Here is a 21,180-nt window from a genome sequence, read left to right on the forward strand (position 1 = left end):
CCCCCCCCCCGCGCGTCCCCCCTGCCACGGGATGCCGCGGGCAGGGGAGGTATGTTAATTAGACCCCTCTCGTTAGCGCCAAGTTCATTAGCGGCTCAGAAGGGGCTTTGTGTGCTGGGACAGTCGGGACGGGATGTCCCCGGGCTCCAGTCCTGCGGACAGTGACAAAGTGTGTGTGGGGGGGACAGACGGACGCGACCAGGTGGGAGATGGGGCAAATAGTGGGGAAAATGGTTACAGGCCATGAAAAAAAAAAGCATACCCCCCCCCAAAATAACAGTACAGTGCCCAGAGATTTCTGTGGCCCCGGGGCAATAACAGCTGTGGGCCAGGGCGCAGCGGTGCTGAGCCCCGTGAGGGTGCTGAGCCCGAGGAGGAGGAGGAGGAGGAAGGCTCAGCAGTGGGATCTCCTGGTAAAGCGCTTAAGGAGGGCGAGGGGCCGGCGGCTCACGGGGGGCTCGTTACCCGCCCGCCACAATTAGCCCCGCTTCCCCGGGAGCAGGCAAACGAGAGGAGCGCGGGGGGCCGGCGAGGGCCGTGTGTCCGTCCGTCCGTCTGTCCATCCGCTCGCCTGTCCCCTCCGCGGCGCAGCGGGGCGCAAGCCCGGGATATAGGGGGCTGAGGGGGGGTGGTGGAGGGACCCCTGGGTGCTCGGGACCCCCCCACCACCGCCACCCTCGCGGCGCAGCCGGGGGGCACGGGGCCCCCGTGGGTCGCCGGCACCGCCGGGCGCTGCCTGCCCCCTTACGTAACCCGCCCCGCCGGCCTCCCCGAGATGCTCTTTCTTTTCCGAGCCCTAATCGTTGCCATCTTGGGCTCTGCTAATTGGATTCCCCCTCCCCCCCCCAACACATGCCGGAGGAGGGGGGGGGTCACGTGGCAGCATAAGAAGCCCCCAAGGCCCAGAAATTGGGTTACCCATGGGGAATTAAGGGAGAGAGYGCGGCGGCAGCCGGCCGGCGAGGACCGAGGGCAGCCCGCAGCCAGCGCCAAGGGGCCACCAGCGCCCACCTCGGCCTTTCGGGGCTCCCCTTTCCCGGCCGGCTCCCTCCACCCCCCGCGAAGAGCTGGAAGAGCCCGGGGACCTAGACGAGCTCGAGGAGTTCAGCGACGAAGACGAGGCCATGGGCAGCGGGGCGAGTGCTGAGGACAAGGAGATGGCCAAGAGGTCCAAGGAGCTGGAGAAGAAGCTCCAGGAGGATGCGGACAAGGAGGCCAAGACGGTCAAGCTGCTGCTGCTAGGTAAGGGCAGAGGGGACGGAGGAGCGGGACGTCCGGGAGGACACGGGAGCCGTGCCCACGGCCCCGCTTGGCACCAGGGACCCCATTGAGGCTGGGTGGATGGAGCCACCAGAGATGGTCAAGGAGCACGAGCAGCCGGGGGACGGGGACGTGGGGACAACTCCTCTCGCCCTGCCTTTCCCCGTCCCCATGCAGCGCCAGATGGACTCTCGTTAGCCTGATGAGTTCCAGGGTGGTGGGGACAATGGAGCTGCGAGACCAGGACGCTCGAGTCCCACCTGGAGGGCTGCATCTAAGAGGGGTTCGAGCCAACTTCGAGGGGTGCTTGGAGGCGCCCATTGCCCTCAGCAACCCTAAACCCTGCCGGGACCCGCCAGTGCCAGGCTGGGACCACGCAGCCCCGAGCAGGTCGGCCGTGGGGAGCGGTGGCGGGGGCTTATCCAGGTGACGGCAGGGCCGCCGGGATCAGGGCGATTAGCACCCTAATTCTAAGCAGCTTCCTGTATCGGCTTAAGCCGCTTAAAGCACCCAAGCGACGGCCGGYGGTGCCTGCGGCGGGCGGGAGACGCGGGAGCGCCGGAGCCACCAGGGATGGGACGAGCCCCCGGCGGGCGGCCCCGATCCGGCTCCGGGAGCGAGGGGGGAAGAGAGGGAATCGCGAGAATGATGCTGCCGACATGGAGGAATCGGGGAGGGGGACGAGCGAGGCCGAGAGGAGACCACGCTGCACGCGGGGCCACGCAGCAAAGCCGGGTCCGCGGTGGTGGGCCTGGATGAGGGCAGGAGCAGCGGGTGGACAGGGGAGAGAGCAGCTCCAGTGCCCATCACCGCGGCATCAGGGCTGCAGTCCGTGTGTGGCACCCACTTCCCTCYCGGGGCTGAGGTTTGCTCCATCTCTTTCGTAGGAGCTGGAGAGTCGGGCAAGAGCACCATCGTGAAGCAGATGAAGTGAGTAGGAGCCGTGGCCCCGTGTCAGGGCCACCGAGATGGGCAGGGGGAGCCCGAGGGTCTGAAGTCCCATGGGTGGGGGGCTGGGGGCAGGCACCGGGCTGCTGGGGCAAAGCACCCGCCGCCGTGGCTGAGCCCCGCGTTTCCGTCCCGCCAGGATCATCCATCAGGACGGCTACACGCCGGAGGAGTGCATGGAGTTCAAGGCCGTCATCTACGGCAACATCCTGCAGTCCATCCTGGCCATCATCCGCGCCATGTCCACGCTGGGCATCGACTACGCCGAGGCGGGGCGAGCGGTCAGTGCCGGTCCCAGGGCAGCGTCCCCGGCCCTCCTTCCTTCCAGGACCCCCCCGGCCTGCTCGGGCCGGACCGAAAAGCCCCGGGGACAAGGAGCCCCGTGGCCCCTCCAGCCCCCATCCCAGCTCCGGGGCTGAAGCCCACCAAGCTTTTTGGCCTCCCCAAGGCGAGGAAACTCCTGGGAGGGGGGTGGCTTTGGTTCCTCGCCCAGGTCCTTACGGGGGTGCTGCAGGTGCTGACGGGGGGCTCTGCCTTGCAGGACGATGGCCGGCAGCTCTTCAACCTGGCCGACTCCATCGAGGAGGGCACCATGCCCCCCGAGCTCGTGAGCTGCATCAAGAAGCTGTGGAAGGACGGCGGGGTGCAAGCCTGCTTCGACAGGGCCGCCGAGTACCAGCTCAACGACTCGGCCGCCTAGTGAGTGCGGGCGCCCGGGGTGCTGCCGCCCGAGAGCGGATCCCCGTCCCGGGCTGAGGGCCACCCCGCGGGTCGCCCCGGGGACGGCCGGGTCCCGTTGAGCTCCGTGGGTGGGGTGAGGGCAGCTCTGTGTCACGCGCTAAATACACCCAGCGGTCTCACCRCCCCGGAGCCGGCCTTCAGCCCCGGTGGTGCCGGGGAGGCTTTGCGTCGGCGTCCCGTCACGTCTCCCCCCCCACCCCACGTTGTCCCCAGCTACCTGAACCAGCTGGACAGGATCACAGCCCCCGACTACCTCCCCAACGAGCAGGACGTGCTGCGGTCCCGAGTGAAGACCACGGGCATCATCGAGACCAAGTTCTCCGTCAAAGACCTGAACTTCAGGTGGGTGCAGCGCGTCCTGCGGAGCCCTCCGCCGGGCCGGCCCCGGCGGGGAGGGATTTGCACGTCCCACCGCGAGCGGGGATGCTCCCAGGCTGGCGTCGCAGCTGGTATCGAATCCCCGGGACRCCATGCCCGTGGGCCTTTGCTCCCTCCTCACATGCCTCCTTTGGAGGTGGAGGGATTAAAGAAACCCCAAAGAAACGGGGCTGGAGCGAGGACAGGGTTGTGGTGGATGGTGGGAACACAGAGGTGCACAGAGGAGACGTAGGGGAAATCCCGTAACGGCTCCACCGTGGATCACCTGCACTAGGAGCCCTTCTAGCATGGGGTTAAGGATGAACATAGCAAACATCTCCGTGATGTTTGGGGACTGCCAATTCTCCCTGGGTCAGGAATGATCTGTGACTCTGCACGCATGGTGCTGCTGAGGACAGGGAGATGGTGGCCCCGTCCCTGCCCCCGGGTCAGCCTGCACCGGGGTGGTGGGACCAGCCGTGTCGCTGCATTGTCCCCCCGTCCCCTCTGCAGGATGTTCGACGTGGGAGGACAGAGATCGGAGCGCAAAAAGTGGATCCACTGCTTCGAAGGGGTGACCTGCATCATCTTCTGCGGGGCGCTGAGCGCCTACGACATGGTGCTGGTGGAGGACGACGAAGTGGTAGGTCGTGGGGCAGGAGGTGCCTGCAGAGAGCGTGCGCCCCGCTCCCCTCTGCCAGCCCCACAGCGTACCGCAGAGGTCCCGCGGCGAGCCCGGGGGAGAGGAGCTGCGCGCTCCCGGAGGGGGAGTGGAGAGGGAGAGCGCCGAACGCCCTGTGCTTGGGCAGCCGCGCGCAGCACGGGTTCCTCCTCTGGGTGATCCCAGCTGGATCACTTCCACCTCCGTCGTCAGAGGTGCCTACGAACTGCAAGGCAGAGACGCAAGGGATGAAGAAGRGACGGGAAAGGGCCAGAAGGGACGGGACCAGGCGGCGGGCAGCTCTGCGCAGCTCCCAACGGCGAGCGCGTCCGCACCACTGTGCCGAGCAGCCCGAGCGAGGCGAAGCCGCGGTCGAGGAGCCGTGGCTCCGATCTCCTTGCTGGCAGCGGGGGAAATCCCAGCCCTTCCAAGCAGCAAAAGGAAAAGCAGCTCCCAAACCTCCTCYTGGAGCCACCATCCTACCAGAGAAAAATTCCAGACTCAGCAAAACCGCACAARCAAACCCAAAGGAAGCGGATCGGCCCCGGGATGGGAGGAAGCCGATGGAGAGGGCAGGGGGKACCTGGGAGCACCGCGGAGGAGGCATCTCTGGGAAGTGAAGCCCRGCGAGCCAGGGCAGAGGGGCAAAGCAAATCAGGTTGTTGCTGTTTCCRTCGATATCTGCATTTTGGCCTGACTCCAGGTCCTTCCCCCGCAAACCAGAACCTGAGCCCAGCAGAGCAGTAGGGTCAGACGGCCGCGATAACTCTGGCAGCTCCGTTCTTCAAGCAGCAACCACCAGAGAAAGGATCTCTCAGCACCATCCTGCGATGGGGAGAGAAACCAGCCCACCGCCCGCTCGGTGCTGGCGGGAGCCCGCCGGCCCTGGCGCAGCGCGGTCCGGCTTGGCCCCAGGCTGGCTCCAGCCRGGAGCCGGCTCGCAGCCGGTCAGCGCGAGCTGCGGCACCGCGAGCTCCCGTCTCCAGGCACGGCACCGCGCAGCCGTGCCCGGCTCACGGCGGCACGAGGAAGCCCTCACGCGGCRGCGCTTTTCGCCCTCCGGATCAGCGGTGGCTGGGCAGAAAACTAGGGATAAGATGCAGCTATTGAGCCCGGCGAGCGGCAGCGCGGGGAAGGACGGCGCGGCTCACCAGGCGTGCCGAGCTCGGGGTGCTCCGAGCGGGGCCCCCGCTCCTCCGCCTCGCAGAGGGAGGATTCACGGGGAAGGTTTGTCCAGCAGYGCGCACCCAGCAGGGAAAGCAGCTTAAAGAAAGCAGAGCTGCGGAAAGCAGAACCTCCCCCTCCCGGAGACGATTCCCCGGAGCAGCACGCAGAAGGCGAACAGGAGAGGAAGGATGGAGCAGCCGAGGCTGAGAAAATTCCCCTTGYGTTCGTAAAGTGTCCCAAAACACGGGGAAGGAGAGGACAGAGAGACACAAATAGGAACCACCAGCCGCTAGGCGAGGCGAGCGACCCCGCGCACGTTCGCCCCGGCCCCGAACGCAGAGCAGCAGCCCCGCGTGAGGCCCTCCGCCGCGCTCTCCTCCTCGTTACGGTTCTCCCCACGCAGAACACGCTGGATTTGGCTACAGCTGACCCTGCAGGCACCCTGCTTGCGAAAGAGCTGATAAAAAACAAAAGAGCTGTTGAAACGGGATGTTGGACAAGGCGAAAACACTTCCCCGTCACCTCCAAAGCACGCAGCGTCCCTGCAGCCTGCCTGTCCTCTACCAGGAGGGGTGCAAAAACCTCGACTCAGGCTACGGCTTCGGGCTGGGCTGGATCCTCTTCCTCCCCTGGATTCCCCTGCAGCAAGTCAGAAACTGCGCATCCGCTATAAAACATGCACCGCTTTTCCTCGCTCCCTTCCAAAGCCACTGTGATGCCGCAGGGCTACGGTCCGTAAAGAAACTCCTGCAGCACCACAGCGCGAGCTGGAAGCTCCCCCTGACCCTCTCCCAGCAGCTGCGACACGTGGCCACSAGGTTTCTTTGCTGCGGGCTGTTCCTACAGCTATTCTCCCGAACAAGATCAACTTAAGCCTTCATTTCTGAATGGCCTAGGAGCCATCAGCGGGGATCAGAGCTCCACGTTGCCTAGAGATGCTTAACAGCTTTAGCAGTGCCCGCTGCCTCGAGCCCAACCAGAGCTTATCTGAGGCTTTTACACCTTTGCACAGCGGGGCTTTGGGGCTATTTACTTAGGCAAGAGAAATCAGCCTCTTGGGAGACCCGGGCTGCAGGCAGAGGACAGAGAGCCACTTTCGGTCCGCAATGATTTGGCTGCTGCGAGGAACAGGAGCGTCGCAGAGCGCTGCTCTCGCCTCCTGCCGCCCGGGCCCGCTCGGCACGGGAAAAGCTCGCCGAGAGCACCTCTGCCTCGGCGACGGGAGGGTTTGGGCCGAGGGAAGATGACRTTCAGGGCCTGCCTTGGGCAGCGCTTGCCAAAAGCGGTCGGTGAGCGAGTGCAAGCGCTTCGCGCTGACGAGTCCGCTTGCTTGCAGAACCGCATGCACGAGTCCCTGCACCTCTTCAACAGCATATGCAACCACAAGTTCTTCGCCGCCACCTCCATCATCCTGTTCCTCAACAAAAAGGACCTCTTCGAGGAGAAGATCAAGAAAGTCCATCTCAGCATTTGCTTCCCAGAGTACGATGGTGAGTCAGTTGGGTTCCCCTTCCCTCTCTGCCTGGGGACRATTGCAAAGATGCTTCTGGCCTGAACCTCCTCCCTGCGACCCCCCAAAAATCAAAGGCACTTTGCYGCCTCCAGGCTGGCAGTAATCACCGGGGAGCCACGTGGAGCMGACACGCAGACGTGGCGTCTCAGGCTGCTATTACGCTAGGATCAAATTAAGTCACTAGAGATGGGAAAGGAGGATAAGATGCCTGTTAACTGCAGCATCTGGAAGCTGTTTGGAAGGACTGAAGGCAGGATAAAATGGCTTTTCCCCCCTCTAGCTGTTCTCTGCCTTTAAGCCAAGTGCTTCAGTACCTGAAATTCCCAGCTTTCCTCTTCCTCCTGAGGCAGATTTCAGAGATTTAACCCATGAAAGCAAGCATYAAGAGGGGCTCGGGTACCCCAGGTTTGAGAGGTCACAGGCAGGGTAGTCTTCCTAAGCAGAGCATCTTATCAGCCAAATCGCTTCCTCCCTCCACAGGTCCCAACACATTCGAAGATGCAGGAAATTACATCAAGACCCAATTCCTTGATCTGAACATGCGAAAAGACGTCAAAGAAATCTACAGCCACATGACCTGTGCCACAGACACACAGAACGTCAAATTCGTGTTCGACGCAGTCACAGATGTCATCATCAAAGAGAACCTCAAGGACTGTGGTCTCTTCTGAACATCTGCACAACAGGTACTCCTTCGAGACAAGCGGCAGCACAGCCGGGTTTCRGTTACAAAGAAACAGTTCTTTTAACCACAAAAAGAGCAGGGGAGGGGAAGGGATGGTGGGGGGAATGACGGAGCAGCGGAGCCCTCAGCCAGCCCCAGCTCCGAGGACAGTTTTGCTACTGAGGGCAAGAACCCCCTTACCATGACACTGTCTCCCAGGCTTTACTGGGAGGTGTCTCGGTCTGGAAATCTCTTCTCTAGGGGCAAAGAAACAACATCAAGGGTGTGCTGAGACTGGCAAGGAACAAACTGTCTGCGATCCTGCTAGCCCCAGTGGGAGGTCAGCACTCCCTGCTCAGAAAGCTTTGGTTTGGTTTCCTGCCCATCTCCTTCCCGTGCAGTCTCCCAAAGAGGAGAGCACTAACTGTTTATTATTTTGAAGCAGCCTGGGGGGGGAGGAAAAAAAACCACACACACACACACAGTTCACACCCTTGCTGGTAGAGAGAGATGAAAACAAGATTATAGCCCAAATTTTGCACCCAAGCACTGGCTGGACCACGTTATCTCCGGGCCTCGTGTTGCCACAACGCAGTAAATGTTGCCACGCTGGCACTCTGCTACTCTGGTTTGCCCACAGCAGTTTTAAACCTGGTCGAGGAAGCTGCTCCACGGCCTTGGCTAGAAGGACTAATTTGAGTTATAGCCAGCTGCAGTGGGGAGATGGCACAGGAATTACCCGTAGCACTCTGCTTCAGCTGGCCTTTTAGCTAGTCAACACAAGGCTTTTAGAGGGTTTATTCTCTTATTCGTTCATGCCGAGCACGCATTTGCCCACTACCCCGAGAAGCAGCAGGGAATTTCTTCTCCCCTTCCCCACTTTCAAAAGAGCTTCCAGCCACTGGCTTCAGTACTTCTGTTTTTCAGGGAGCAAAGTGAGCAATTGCAGGAGCTTGCCTTGTCCCCGACCATTAATAGAAAAGCAAGAAAAAACACAAGCAGGAAGACAGCTTCCCCGCAGGCGCAAGTGGCCTGCAAGAGGATGGGGGGTGGAAAGGGGGAGTTAAAGGCCTCCAACTTGAGCTGTGCATTGTGTGCTGTGAACAAAACTGCTTTCTAATCAGAGCATTCAGCARTCTCCAACTGAGAGGGTGCTCGCTCTGAGCATAGAGGAAAAAATACCATGTCAAGGCAGCAGCTTGGGAGGTCTTGCATTCTCCCAAGGTTACATGCAGCAGCAAAAGCTACAGAGGTTGACCAGCTCAGGAATAACAGGTTTAATATTTATACCATCCCTACTTTCAGGCTTTTTGCTAACTGCCTGGGTCAAACGATTTAAGGCAATGAATTTAACATTGCTGATCTTGTGCACTGAAAGTWTGCTTCTCTGTAACAACCCTTTCTGATTGCCAGGCTTTTAAGTTAAAACCTAAGCTGTGTTGTTTGAAAGCATTTAACCACCTCTTCTTCCTTCCTGCTAGAAGAGAATACGACGTCTATTTAGCATCACCATTCTGCTGAGCAGAGCCAAAAGGATTAAGCAAAAAAAATTACTTGGACCCCACTTTTTCTAAGACCAGCCTAAGCAAGCCACATACTTTCAAGACCAAAATAGGAAGCGGCTGCAGCTGAACTTCCTGCTCTTTCACGGCCATTTCCTTTTTTTCTAACTTCTTTTTTGTTTTTAAGAAAGAAAACCCTACTCTCTGCAGTACTTGAAAAATTAGTATTTATAAGTGTGATCTGGAGGGGTTTGCCACACCAAGRAGAAGGCAGTCCTCAGTACATCACCAGAGGAACAGATACTGAGCCATCATACTTCTGTACTTCCATGGCTGCAGCTGTGCAATAAGCCATACACAGGGGAAACCCAAAAGCAATGCTTCTGCAGAAGCCAGAGAAAGGCAAACCTCCTGCCCTTCCCCCCTCTACAGGGCCAAATCCATTTTCTTCCATGTTAAAGCTTAATTGGACTGAATTGGGAGTTTCTGGGGAAGGTGGATGCTGGGACAAAGAAGAGTTCACTCCTGGTAATCATCCTCAGTTTGTCTGTTGAAGACTCTTTTTTTTCCCTGCTGTAAATAAGCCAAGACTAAGTTAATTTCTGAGCAAGTTTTCCCTTCAAAAAAAAAGTTAACAACTGCAGCTCCCTGAAATTGTGCAATCTGCCCCTAAACAGCCTTAAGTAGCCGAGGGACTGTTTCTAGTAGCCATCTTCCTCTGTACAGACCTGTTCTCTCCCACTCTCCCTATGTCTGTTCAACCATCCTAGGGAGCAGCACAGATCCCAGCTCAGTGGTTTGCCTGCTCCTGAGACCACTGGTCACATGGTTTCACCACTTTGAGGTGTAAAGTCACRGAAGCAGGCAAAAAGGAGTACATGCATCAGAGTCTAGAGAACTTATCACACCTAGAGAAGAGGAACAGGGTCAGACAAAGAGGAAATGGTTATTTGAAAGATTTTCATCCTGCTATTTACAGCTGTATTTTCTCTTTACTGCTTGTAAATAAAACTGTACTGCTACTATAGACTAGAAGTCTTGTATCTTCTCAGTGTTTACTGCAGAGAATCACATACAGCTTCATTTAACTGTAGGAGGAAAAAAAAATAAAAGAAATGTGCATGAACTGGATGTCTATCATTACTGCCCATTCAATTGTTTCCAAGCCCCTTCCTTGCATCTGAAACCTTGACTCAAGGAATACTTTACATTCTTTGCCCTTAGCCACATTCCACATATGGATCCCCCACTGAGATCAACCAGGGGCCCATGTGCAGCACAGAGCAGGGCCACCAGCAGCTTCCTGAGCACCAGATCCGGATGGACGCAGAGGTGCCAGGCACGCCAAGTCAGCACTGACTGAAAAGCGAGCCTGCTTAGGAGCAGCAAGCAGCCAAAGCACCTTCTCTGCTCAGTGGGGGAAAAAATTAAAATAAATGCGCCCAGACCCTCGAAAGGCTGTGCCTCTAGTGCAGCTCCAGCACGCAGTCAGGAAGCGCTGTGCTGACGTGTACCACCATTACATGTGAGCTTTGCACGAGTTTCTTTTAAAAGAAAAGGTGAACTCCTCCACACATTACTATGCAGCTGAAGTAGAGCCTCAAGGTTTGTCTAAAAGGAAATTGTTAAGAGTCAATAGAGCTCAAGGCAATTTGGGGAAAAAATGCAGAATATACACACTCTTTATAGCTACTGAACATTGCTGCACATTAGAAATTCTACAAATACTATGGGGCAGACATTTACAACACCTAGAAGCATCCCTGAAATGCATCATTCTTGCAGTGCTGTATTACAAGGCAAGCATCTTCGAAGATGGGTTACATTTGCATCATGTTCAGAGCAGTCATTTTTCCATCAGGTTTGAAAGATGAAATAAGACTTGTGCTATTAATACGTAACAAGCTAACCATCTGCCAGTAATCCTGATGAACGACTGGATGTCTGTTTTCTATCTGTGCCAGCACAACCCAAATCTTTGGGAGCAACAGAACTGGCTGCACACACAGCATCAACAGTCACGTATTATAAAGCAAGAGGAACCTTCCTTAGCCTGTCCCGTTAATTACGCCCACTCTCCACTGAGCTGCCTACCTTCTTTCTCCAACCAGACTGACAAAGTTCAGAAAGGGAGAATATTTCTGGAAGAGTTAAGAATAAACTAGGGAAAAGGCTAAACTGTTTACTCACCATTTTAATACTGCCAACAACTATAACAGATTGAAACTGTACACATGACAAACTGGGAAAAGAGTCTCAATGCAATGGTTCAGCAAAGGAATGTACTGATGGTTATGAACATTACTACAGTAAAAACAATGGCAAACAGGAATTTGGCACCACATATACAAAGTAAAGGCATGCTGTCAGTACAGTTTAGAAGTCTCTGAACAGAAAAGGCCATGGCAAATGCAGAACGAGGTGCACCCTTTACAAAACTGCCCACTGGTTTAGACCACAAATGCACAAGAATCCAAGTGGCTGATTTAGCTCTGAAGCAGCACGTATTTTCCATCCAGTTTGGAGCTCCGCATTTCATCTCTCCAACCGATGCAGCCCAGGTACACATTCACCACGAAGTTGGCTTTATGCTTACCACACCAGTATAAATCTCAATTTGGATATCAGCATAAACCACATTCACCCCCCCCCAACTACAAGCTAAAAAGACTTTATCTTTCTACAGAAGCTTCTTTCTAAAGCCTTATGGTATTTGTAGCAGGATGGTAACGAAGTACACATCAGAAAGAGCCAAAGCTATCACCATAAGAGCTCTAAGGATCCTTTAAGCAGTTGCTGAAATATTAAATTCTGACCATACCAAGTGTTAAAAACAAAGAGTTCCTGCTAAGAGGAATACTTTCTGCATGATCTGGTCACATGTGCATAGTTAAGTGATTTTTTTGTTGTTTTTATTTTTAAAACAAGATTTGTTTGCAAATAAAGAAATAAAATTTAGTAAAGTTATAGTTTTCTTGATGGAAAAAACCTTAAAAACAGACTAGTGGTGGCTTGTTAATCAAAGAAAGAGAAAGCTACATATTGAAGGTCTGGAATCCAGCACCTCAACTTCACAACAGCTGTACACATTTGAGAGTATGCCATCCAAACGATGCCAGGATGATCTAGTCACACTAACAGTTGTTCCATTTTGATCTAACTTCAACATCCCATATCAATAAAAAGGTCCCTAATACAGAAGATTGTGCTAAAGAATGCAACGATTCTGCATGCTGTTTTCGTTTCCCTGGTCCTGTTCATGCTTGCAGCTGTCCCCACGAGGCAGCAAAGAGTCTGGTTCTCAAAACGCTGCATCGTAAAAACTGAAAAGAGAACGCGGAGCATTAGTGAGGTACAAGGCAAAGTCAGACCAAGCTGGTGCACAAAGCTTAAACTTTACGAGCAGCTCAGTTTTTACCTCCTTCCCACAGCCCTCCTCAATAGAGTCCACATTCCTTCAGGTTGTTTTTAATGATAACATCTGTAACAGCATCAAACACAAACTGCACGTTCTTAGTGTCAGTGGCACAGGTGAAGTGCGTGTAGATCTCCTTGGTGTCTTTTCTTCGGTTCAGATCTTCAAACTGACACTGGATGTATGCAGCTGCTTCCTCATACGTGTTGGAGCCTGAAAAAGATAAGATCCCTTACTTTGGCCAGCAGCTCACAGCAGAGAGTTTTGACACAGATCTTTTAAGTACACATTAAGCTGCTTGCAACCATCTGCCTTATCCAGCTACAAATCCAAATCTACCATTAACCCTTTCTTGCAAACCTGAGTTCTATTCCCAGCTTCTGGCCTGGTCAGTGACCTTGGACAAGTCATTCACTTCAGCAATGCACTGATTTCCCCCCACTCCAACCTTCTCCCTGCCCAGAGATGGGAATCAACATCTTTGTATACAATCTGGAGATCTAAAGGGGAACGTTGCATGAAGCTTCATGCTAGAARCATGCAATTCACCTCAGAAGTGACAAGTGATAGGAATAAACAGGTTTGAAGGACGGACCATTTCAAAAATCTAAATGCCTCAAGCACCAATTAGGAAAGCATCATCCCTGTGCAGGCCACAGCAGCGACAGGCTGTAGAACAGACTACTGCGGAAATGCAGATACACTAGGCTGACCATATGKCTTAGCTAGGCTCTCGATACATTTTGTTGCCTCTGAAATAGAGTTTAATTAAAGTATTGTCTTAACGAGATGCAGAAAATGAGGAGCGACTCCGATTTGCTCAAGTGCGATACTATTTAATGTCTCTGCAACTCATAGTCCGCAGGCCATAAAGCACATGGAAGAATGCCATTYTGAACCACAGACATGCAAGACCACATCACTTCTGAGAAATGGCGCTATCAGCTAACTGGACAGCCCTACGATGTAGTCCAAGGGACAGAGTTAAAGGAATAAGGAAGATGACAAGCTCTTAAGTTATCTTGGATAGTGTAGGCTTTAATTGACTCATTCTTGGTCCTGGTGATACAGATAAAATGCAGCTCTGTCTGCCCAACCTTACCTGTGTACTCTGGATAGCAAATCGTTAGTGGGCTTTTCTTAATCTTTTCTTCAAACAGGTCCTTCTTGTTCAAGAAGAGAATGATTGATGTGTCTGTAAACCATTTGTTGTTACAAATGCTGTCAAAGAGTTTCATACTCTCATGCATCCGATTCTGAAAAGCAAAATGGAAGCAGTGATGCATGATTCCAAAGTTACTAGGGGAGGATGGGGTGGGGTGAACAGACAGGCTTTATTACAAAAGCCAGTAGACTAAAGTGTCAAGCGTCACTGCTGAAACGCGTACCACAGACATTGCTGCTGCCACTTCATYATGAAGACCGTGGCCATGACCCTGAGCAGAGGTCAGCTTGCCTCCCCATCCTATAACTCTTACTGGATGGATTTGTTCCTCTAAGGAGGTGCTCATGCCTAGTGGAACATGTTGCAGTGACAGCACCACAAAATACCTTCCTGTAAACAGGTCCTGGAGAAAAATCTCATTTCTGCATTACGTTTATCAGTTTCTGGGGCAAGATGCTGCAGGCTGCTGTAAGAAAGTACTCATCTTTACAGCTTTCCTGCCAGGTCACTTAAGAAAACAATTGCCCTGTAACAGCATTTCAAAGAACCAGAAAAAGCAAACAGAGTAAGACAAACATAGCCCCCGCGAAGCGGGGTACAGGCTGTACCAGCTTCCACCTCACTTCTCCCAAGTGCAACACAGCCAGGGATCAGTAACTCCTCAGTAACATACCATTTCCTCATCCTCGGCCAAGACGAGGTCGTAATCACTGAGGGCCACGCAGAAGATGATCGCTGTCACACCTTCAAAGCAGTGGATCCACTTCTTCCGCTCTGACCGCTGGCCACCCACATCGAACATCCTAGGAGAGGCAGAAGATCTCAGAGGCTATGGAGACCTCCCTCCCGAGCACCCACTCTGTTTACAGGAGATGGAGAAAGCTCACCTATTTATGTACTGTCAAACAAGCAGGACATAGGGGAAAACAGATACACAACCTTCCATAAGACAGGCCAACCATTCAAAGCCTCCAGTCTGGCGTATGTCAGGAGAACTCCCATTATTTTTTTTTTTTTTTAATCAGATATTTTCTTTAGAACAAATTCAGCAGGAAGAAGTAGAGGTTCACCTGCATCGCTATCCAGGAGTCTGCTGATTCACCAGGGCATACTACTTTGTTCTCAGTCTCCTATTTCCYTAGCAACAATCTATTTGCTTGACTGGACTCCAAACACCTACTCATCATCAGCTCTTCCAGTTAATTAAATCTGTGTCTGACAAGGAATTATCTGGAACATACTACCTGCATGCTGYTACTGGGACTCAGGAAGAGTGATGAGATTAAGCAATAGTTTTATGTATAAAAGAAAAAAAAAAGGAGAGAATTTAGAGGCTTCAGGAAGAATTAGAAAACAAAGAATCCCCCCCCCCCCCAAAAAAAAAAAAAAAGAAATGCAAGCAGGTTTTTCGGAAAGTTACAGCTGAAGTATTTTGATGAAAAGCAGTATTCCTCACTATGCTCCTATGGGCTGTGACTTAATTAAATCAAGTCAGATACAAGTCAATATCCAAGAGCTAAGAAAAATCATAAACATTGATTTCTTATCAGAGCAAACAGACAAGCAAGAGAAACTTTTCAGCGTGGGCCAAAAGTAATGCAATTTAATCATATCAAACAAAGGAGCCAGAAGGGCAGCTCAGCTAACTCCAATCTTCTATTTAAGATAAGCCATCCCAGTGGACTACAGCAGGAAAGATGAAAATCTATATGAAGTTACAGGCTATTTACTTAGCTTGTATTATTTGCCATTATCCTCTCCTGTTGGTGCAGAGACATCTGGAAAGAAACAGCATCCTTTACAACTCAGCTTCTCCAAGCTAATTCAAATTCAAGTCACAGTTGTACTAAGGCTACCTCAGCCTATTATTAGTGTTTGAGATTTAATATCAAGACTTCTGTAGCAGGAAAGATGGCAGCTTCAGAGTTTAAGATGTATTAATGCCTTCCTCTGTGGAGCAAACCCCTCCGAGATGAGACGCCTCGCGTCTCGAGCTCTGCACGTGATCAGTCACTCCAGGCAGGCTTGGGAAAGGGCAATTCCCCACTTCACAACAGGGGCACATGCTTAGGAGTGCTCAACCACTTCACTTTAAACAAAGGGTTAAACTGATTAAACCGAGTATGCCAGCTACCTCTAGCTCACTCGTCCATTAGTCAGACATGATGCTTTTAAAAGAGCACTGCACGCTACAGCTGGAAGTACTAATCCCAATGTATCACGACGTAAGACAAGTTTCCCCTGGACTAACCAGAATCTATATAAATAGCTCAGTGATGCAAAGTGCTTAGGCATTTCTGGTTAAGCGATTGATAAGTTAGGCAGTTCAGAAGTCAAAATGCTACCGTTCTTCCAAAAAGTGTGCAAACAAATCAGGTTTTCTAAGCAACATGTAGGTTTTGCTGCTACAGCTCTTTCAAATTGTTGTCAAACACAAGCTCAAAACAAGCAAGCAAATCTTAAAGGCCTTGAGCAACAGATTTAAGCACTGCTATGGAGAAAGATAACCTGCCCGAGACAGACACTGCRTTTCCCTACCTCCACCTGGCACAATACTAACGCCAGGCAAATGGAGCTCTAGGCTCTACGTCAGGAGCACGCTTGGGATCCAAAGCGAGGATTTTCTAATGAGCAGATCAAGTGGAGACGACAGCTAAACTGCACRCTAGCAGCTGCTACACAGGTTAGAACGAACTTGATTAGTGATACTTAAGGGACACTGCCAAGGCCAGGCTTGATACCTGAACCCTTCAGGGACTGGATTTAGCATGCAGAGAGAAAGAAYAGACAAGTCCCAGCCTCTGCAGCATCACACAAAGGCACCCAGTCCCTGGCACACTTCTGCATGCCCCAGGCCTGCTCTGCAGCAAGAGTCAGTAGTTATCTAAAGCTTTGCAGAGGACATCATGCAGCCCAGTGCTAAGACTGTGCCTTCAGAGAGAACTCCATYTTCCACGTCAGAGGAAGGGGTTAAATTCAAAACTCAAAACTCCAGCAGTCAGTGTCCTTTTAGTATGTTTTTGATCCTGTAAACAAGCAGTCAGTACCTGTGTCTGTGATTCCACATAAAAGCAGCTGAAAAGAACAGAAGAAGGCAAACAAAAGTCAAACCGGTATCTCCAGTGAGCAATGCCAGTAGAGAGGGAGTTTAACAGAGGTGAGGAGGACAGTTAAAACAGTGCAAGAAGTTTTGCAGTGCAGGTGTGGAACCTACCACAACCAAGCACTGAAGAAATCACTGCAGTCCACAGGGACAAGCAGTGTCCTTCACTTACTTGAAGTATAGGTCCTTGAAGGTGAAGTGAGTTTCCACAATGCCTGTAGTTTTAACTCTGGTCCGCAGAACATCCTGCTGAGTCGGAATATAGGTCGGCTGGGATATTCTATCCAAGTCATTTAGGTAACTAAACCAAAAGAGACAACACAAGATGCGCTTTTTTTAGTCTGCCTGCTTGCTATGAATCTTTTATAAATTGCAGAAGAAAGTCAACACGAAATTTATTCATCTTCATACAGTACAGATCTCAAACAAGCCAACACCCACCCACTCCTTCTCCCTCCCCAGTCTATCCCAGAGTTTTTTACACTCCTCATAATCACCTTACAGCACATGCTGGGTAGGGTTTAGCTAGTCAGGGAGCAAAGTCTAACCGTAGGATAGCACGAGAGGTACTGCAGATGCAGAAGCCGTGCCAAGACCAGTATCTCTCAGGGCAACTCAAAGTAGTCAAGGTCTTTCACATCAAAGCACAAGGTAATAAATCCAGTGGCTCGCTTTAAAAGGCAAGAATATACTAGATGAAACAGCAAGAAAGAATTAAGTGTGAAGAACTACTCTCGGAACAGGGGGATTCGTTCACCTACTTCAGCAACAGCAAGCTAACAACCAAAGGCGCCTTACTCCTAGCTTTCTGGAGGACACAGCAGAAAGTTGCTCACTTTCAAAGCTGCAAATTTAATAATCTTAACACAACCCGAAGCACAGCTGCCTTGCTGTTCCAGGAGACTGTTGGAAACCAGTGTGCCTCTCCCAGGTTGCCACACAAAGCACGCCAGCTCCCCTAAAGGCCGCTGGGAGGAATCTGTTTCTCTGCAGCATGGCAGCAGTGTGTCCACTGAGACCCCCCAACTAATTCCAGCTTCAGCACATTCCCTTTGAAGTTAGGCTCTCAGACACATTAGAGGCATACATCATCTCCAACCAAGTCATAAATCCTGCTCTAACCAACATCACTGAGCTCTTTTTTTTCCTGTTTTGGGGAAGGTGAAGGTCTTCTGCTTCCACGGAGCACGAGAGCATTACTTAATCCAACTCCATTTCGAAAGGACTGGAAGCAAGCGACAGCCTCGTCCATGCACAGCGGCCCACAGTGTTATCCCTCACTGCTAGGGCCCTGTCAGTACCAGGCATGTTTTTATCTGATACAGTAYTGTACAGCTGTGAGATGTTGCCAATTTTACACTAGTTTAACGCCTGCCCTCCCAAAGACTATCACARAACAGTCGTCAGCCTGGAATCGCTCCCTGTCGTATACCCGAAAGCTATGCCAGGAGCCCCAAATTTCACTTGCCTTTAAACAYCATCAAGCAGGCAATGTACTGCAAGTGACACCTCACCCCTTCATCAGCTTCAGCATTCAACGTAGGCATTTCCTTTGGCCAAGAATGTCAGCAGACATTTGCAGAGCACTGACCTATTTTCTGAATCCCAGAAGAATCCAGCCTACCCTCCAGTCTCCTGCCTGTGCTYGCCTTGCAAGTATGGCTTTTCTAAAAAAGCTGGTACCTGCAAGTGGCTTTAGCCCAAAGAGGGCCAATTCCCCTCACTCTGTTCTTCTGTTCAGCGGGCTGACATGTTYGTAAACTGACCAGAAACACAGTACCTATAACTGATACTTAGGACCAATTTTAGTTTCAGTTTAGTAAGAGCTGCATCAGTTAAAAAATATTTCTGCTGAGGAAATAACACATTTCCCCCCCACTCTTCTACTATCAGTATTAGTTAGCTACACAGACTAGATGGAGATGTGTTTTATCTGTGCACCAGACCACAACCACCCTAGCAACAAAATACTCCTGAGGGGAGGGAGGGGAAAAAAAATAAATAAAAATAAAAAAAACACACCCTATACATACAAGCCAAAAAGCAAAGAAAATAAAGGAACAACAGCATTAACAGTGAGTGCTAGGGCATGGTTGTTCAGAAAYTAATGGAAGAGATGTAAGTGCTACCTAAAACCAAATTGGCAACTTTGAACAGCTTGGCTTTGATAAATGCCACGTGGCTAGCCTGAATCACTTAGAGTGATAGATGTGCAAGCTGAAGCTGTAAAGCATCTGTCTGTAATCACCAGCTTTCAGCACAAGAAGTTTGGGCAGTGAAACTGGTATAATTTCTACTTAAGTCTTTTTAAGCACCTACTGAAGAGTGAATGGACTCAGGCAACCTCCATCAAACGAATTGCAAAGTGCCGCTCGAACACTTGCGTACCAATTAGCAGAACAAGGTGCATCAGACGAAGCAGAGCTGTATCTGCAAGTTCCCTTAGAAAAAAAAAATGCTTTGCCAAATTAATTCCAGGGAGACTCAAAGGACAAATAAATACAAGATCCCACGGAGATGCCTAAGTGGTTGGAACACCAGGCACTGAGGATTTTTTGGTACCAGAAGAGCCACCCAAAGCACGCATGCTGCAGATGTAGCATACTGCCTCCTCAGGCTGCCCACGGCTTACCGGAGGCAGTTGACTTAGTGGGCAGCAGAAGCAATCATGCCCACATGGCAGCACCCAACAAAGTCAGGCTCCCAAAGCCCAGCCAGGGCAGACTCCTGCTAGTTTCTCTACCACACAGATTTAGAGGAACCCGAAGAAAAAACGAAGGAGCACAGTCCAAGAKTCATGGTTCCAGGCTACATCGGCCACAGTCGGTTTGACAGCTTAAAAGACATTTATCATAATATTCTTTGAAGAGCTGAAAACTCATACTTTACTGAATCTTTCTACGTCCCACACAGTTTGAACCCCCCTTTCACAGCCTCCTTTGCCACCACAGATTTCCTTCGCATGCTGAGCCCACAACACTTGCTCCCCACTTCGTATCCCTGTGTTTACAAAGCCAACTTTTTTCATGCTTTAACACCATCTTGCAAAGACAAGCTTGCAAAAAGGTTTTGCACCCTAGAAATTATGGTTTGAGCACAAAAAACATTGACCAAAAAGCCTAACTCATGTTTGCATTGGTGACCCCCCCCCCAAGCTTTTCCAGGGCATCCTGAGCCACTCCTGGCACTAGTTCAGTTCCTAAATGTGCAAGAATTTGCAGTTCCAGGATGATTAGAAAACCTGTTAGCTTCAAAATAATCCGAGACAAGGGACTGACTTCTCACTGCTCTGCTCAGAAACGCTGACAGCGGCAGAAGGATGTGCTGGAACGGACAACATTCAGTCGGGGAAGATAATGCAGTTCCCCTCCTCCACAAGCTCACACAAGCCCTGGAATGGTATTTTCCTAACAATCCCATYCATTTCCTCTAAGTGCTGGGAAAAAAATGCTTTCAAGGCCAAAAAAATGGCCAAAAAAGCTCTAAAAGATTCATACAAAGCATTTATTATGAACAACTATCCACAGCCTGAGCTACAGGAGAGAGGAAGGGGGGGCGGGCTGTCGCTAAGGCCTGGAGGGAGAGCAGCAAACAGATGCCTGCCTTCGGCTGCCGTGCCAGGGAGCGAAGGCGAGCGGGCAAACAGCAGGTTTGGTATCYAGGTGGTCTCCATTTGTCACCACTGAACACGATGCTTTCAAGAAAGATTATCGAAAGAACGTGGGTCAGTCAAGACGCAAGCAGTGACGACGTAGCATTCCCACAGAGGCTGGCGGCTCACGGAGACTTAGTCATCTATAGCCAAGTCCCCCTGCATCAAGAAGAAAATAGGTGAAGACCTGCTGAATCCCACATCTAAATATTGAGAGTCACTTTCTTCACAGGAGTCTGCTTCATCATTCCCTTTACGCTTAGCTAGATTTTGGCAAATGATGACATTAAGCAAAACAGAAAACAAGGTATCAGAGCAGCATCTCCAGGAAGAGGGAATGTTGCATATTACCTTTATTAATTTGAGTGCTCATTTGCTCCAAGTGAGCCAGGCCCCAAGCCTTCAGCAGAGGCTTTTGCAGATGAAAAGGCTTGCTTCTAAAACATGAGCTGTGATCCCAAGGCAATGCTACTCCAGGGGAAAAAAAAAAAAAAAATCACAAGAAAGTGCCAGGATACAAATGAGGGCAATGCCCTGCAAACTTCTACTTGAAAGCAGAGAGAAGGAAAAAAAAAAAACCAAAAAGAACTCCACACAAAAATAATCTAGGTTTTACCCAGCATCAAAAGTATCAGAGAATTTAGGCCAAAATTGCCACATGAGAGCAAGACAAAATATGCCAGAATAGATAACAGTTTGTCAGAAAGTAYGCTAATTGCCTGTGAGCCTACAAAAATCACCTACAGTATCTGCACACTGGTGCCTGCACTAACTTTGGAAAAGTAGTGATACCAGCAAGCGAGATATTTTAAGAGCATTATCTGTTTACCTACATTTCCAAGCATCAGATTGAAGTAACTGCAGAAATGTGCAAGACAGTAACATGCCCAAGTATCCACACTGCCGCATGATCAGTCTTTTGTGCTTTGTAGCTATTAAACCAAGAATTGTGCGTGAACTTTGAAATGTTTCTCCATACTACTGATTCTAGAGACAGAAGCAGAGAGTCATTTTCTCAAATGGCAGTTAAGC

At 51.2% G+C, this 21,180-nt stretch overlaps 3 protein-coding genes across 4 annotated transcripts in view; 1 reads left to right on the forward strand and 2 right to left on the reverse strand.

Moving 5' to 3' along the window:
- Positions 1-1,126, reverse strand: part of AMPD2 (adenosine monophosphate deaminase 2) — a 10,825-nt gene extending 9,699 nt beyond the window's left edge. Inside the window, exon 1 of the mRNA XM_085318773.1 lies at positions 1,012-1,126. Coding sequence (XP_085174899.1) covers positions 1,012-1,126 — 115 coding nt within the window. The remainder of the gene's footprint in view (positions 1-1,011) is intronic.
- On the forward strand, positions 1,050-9,932 carry GNAT2 (G protein subunit alpha transducin 2). 2 transcript variants are annotated; one of them, XM_085318779.1, is made up of 9 exons: positions 1,050-1,242; positions 2,148-2,190; positions 2,348-2,489; positions 2,750-2,907; positions 3,163-3,291; positions 3,820-3,949; positions 6,471-6,624; positions 7,128-7,333; positions 8,793-9,932. In XM_085318779.1, exons 1-8 carry the CDS (start codon positions 1,125-1,127, stop codon positions 7,316-7,318), a joined length of 1,065 nt encoding a protein of 354 aa, XP_085174905.1. In that variant the 5' UTR covers positions 1,050-1,124; the 3' UTR covers positions 7,319-7,333; positions 8,793-9,932. The 2 variants fall into 2 exon arrangements, with proteins under 2 accessions (XP_085174905.1, XP_085174906.1); XM_085318780.1 differs by lacking the exon at positions 1,050-1,242 and adding an exon at positions 1,601-1,650.
- Positions 9,933-10,987: 1,055 nt separating this feature from the next.
- The window catches only part of GNAI3 (G protein subunit alpha i3), a 32,388-nt gene continuing 22,195 nt past the window's right edge, over positions 10,988-21,180 (reverse strand). Inside the window, exons 5-9 of the mRNA XM_085318778.1 lie at positions 16,669-16,797; positions 14,067-14,196; positions 13,331-13,484; positions 12,232-12,441; positions 10,988-12,136 (exon numbers count right to left, since the gene is read on the reverse strand). Of these exons, the coding sequence (XP_085174904.1) occupies positions 12,251-12,441; positions 13,331-13,484; positions 14,067-14,196; positions 16,669-16,797 (604 nt within the window). The 3' untranslated portion in view covers positions 10,988-12,136; positions 12,232-12,250. The remainder of the gene's footprint in view (positions 12,137-12,231; positions 12,442-13,330; positions 13,485-14,066; positions 14,197-16,668; positions 16,798-21,180) is intronic.

Source organism: Rhea americana, unplaced genomic scaffold, assembly GCF_003343005.1.
Source record: "Rhea americana isolate MKP2758 unplaced genomic scaffold, rheAme1 scaffold_551, whole genome shotgun sequence".
Lineage (NCBI taxonomy): Eukaryota > Metazoa > Chordata > Aves > Rheiformes > Rheidae > Rhea > Rhea americana.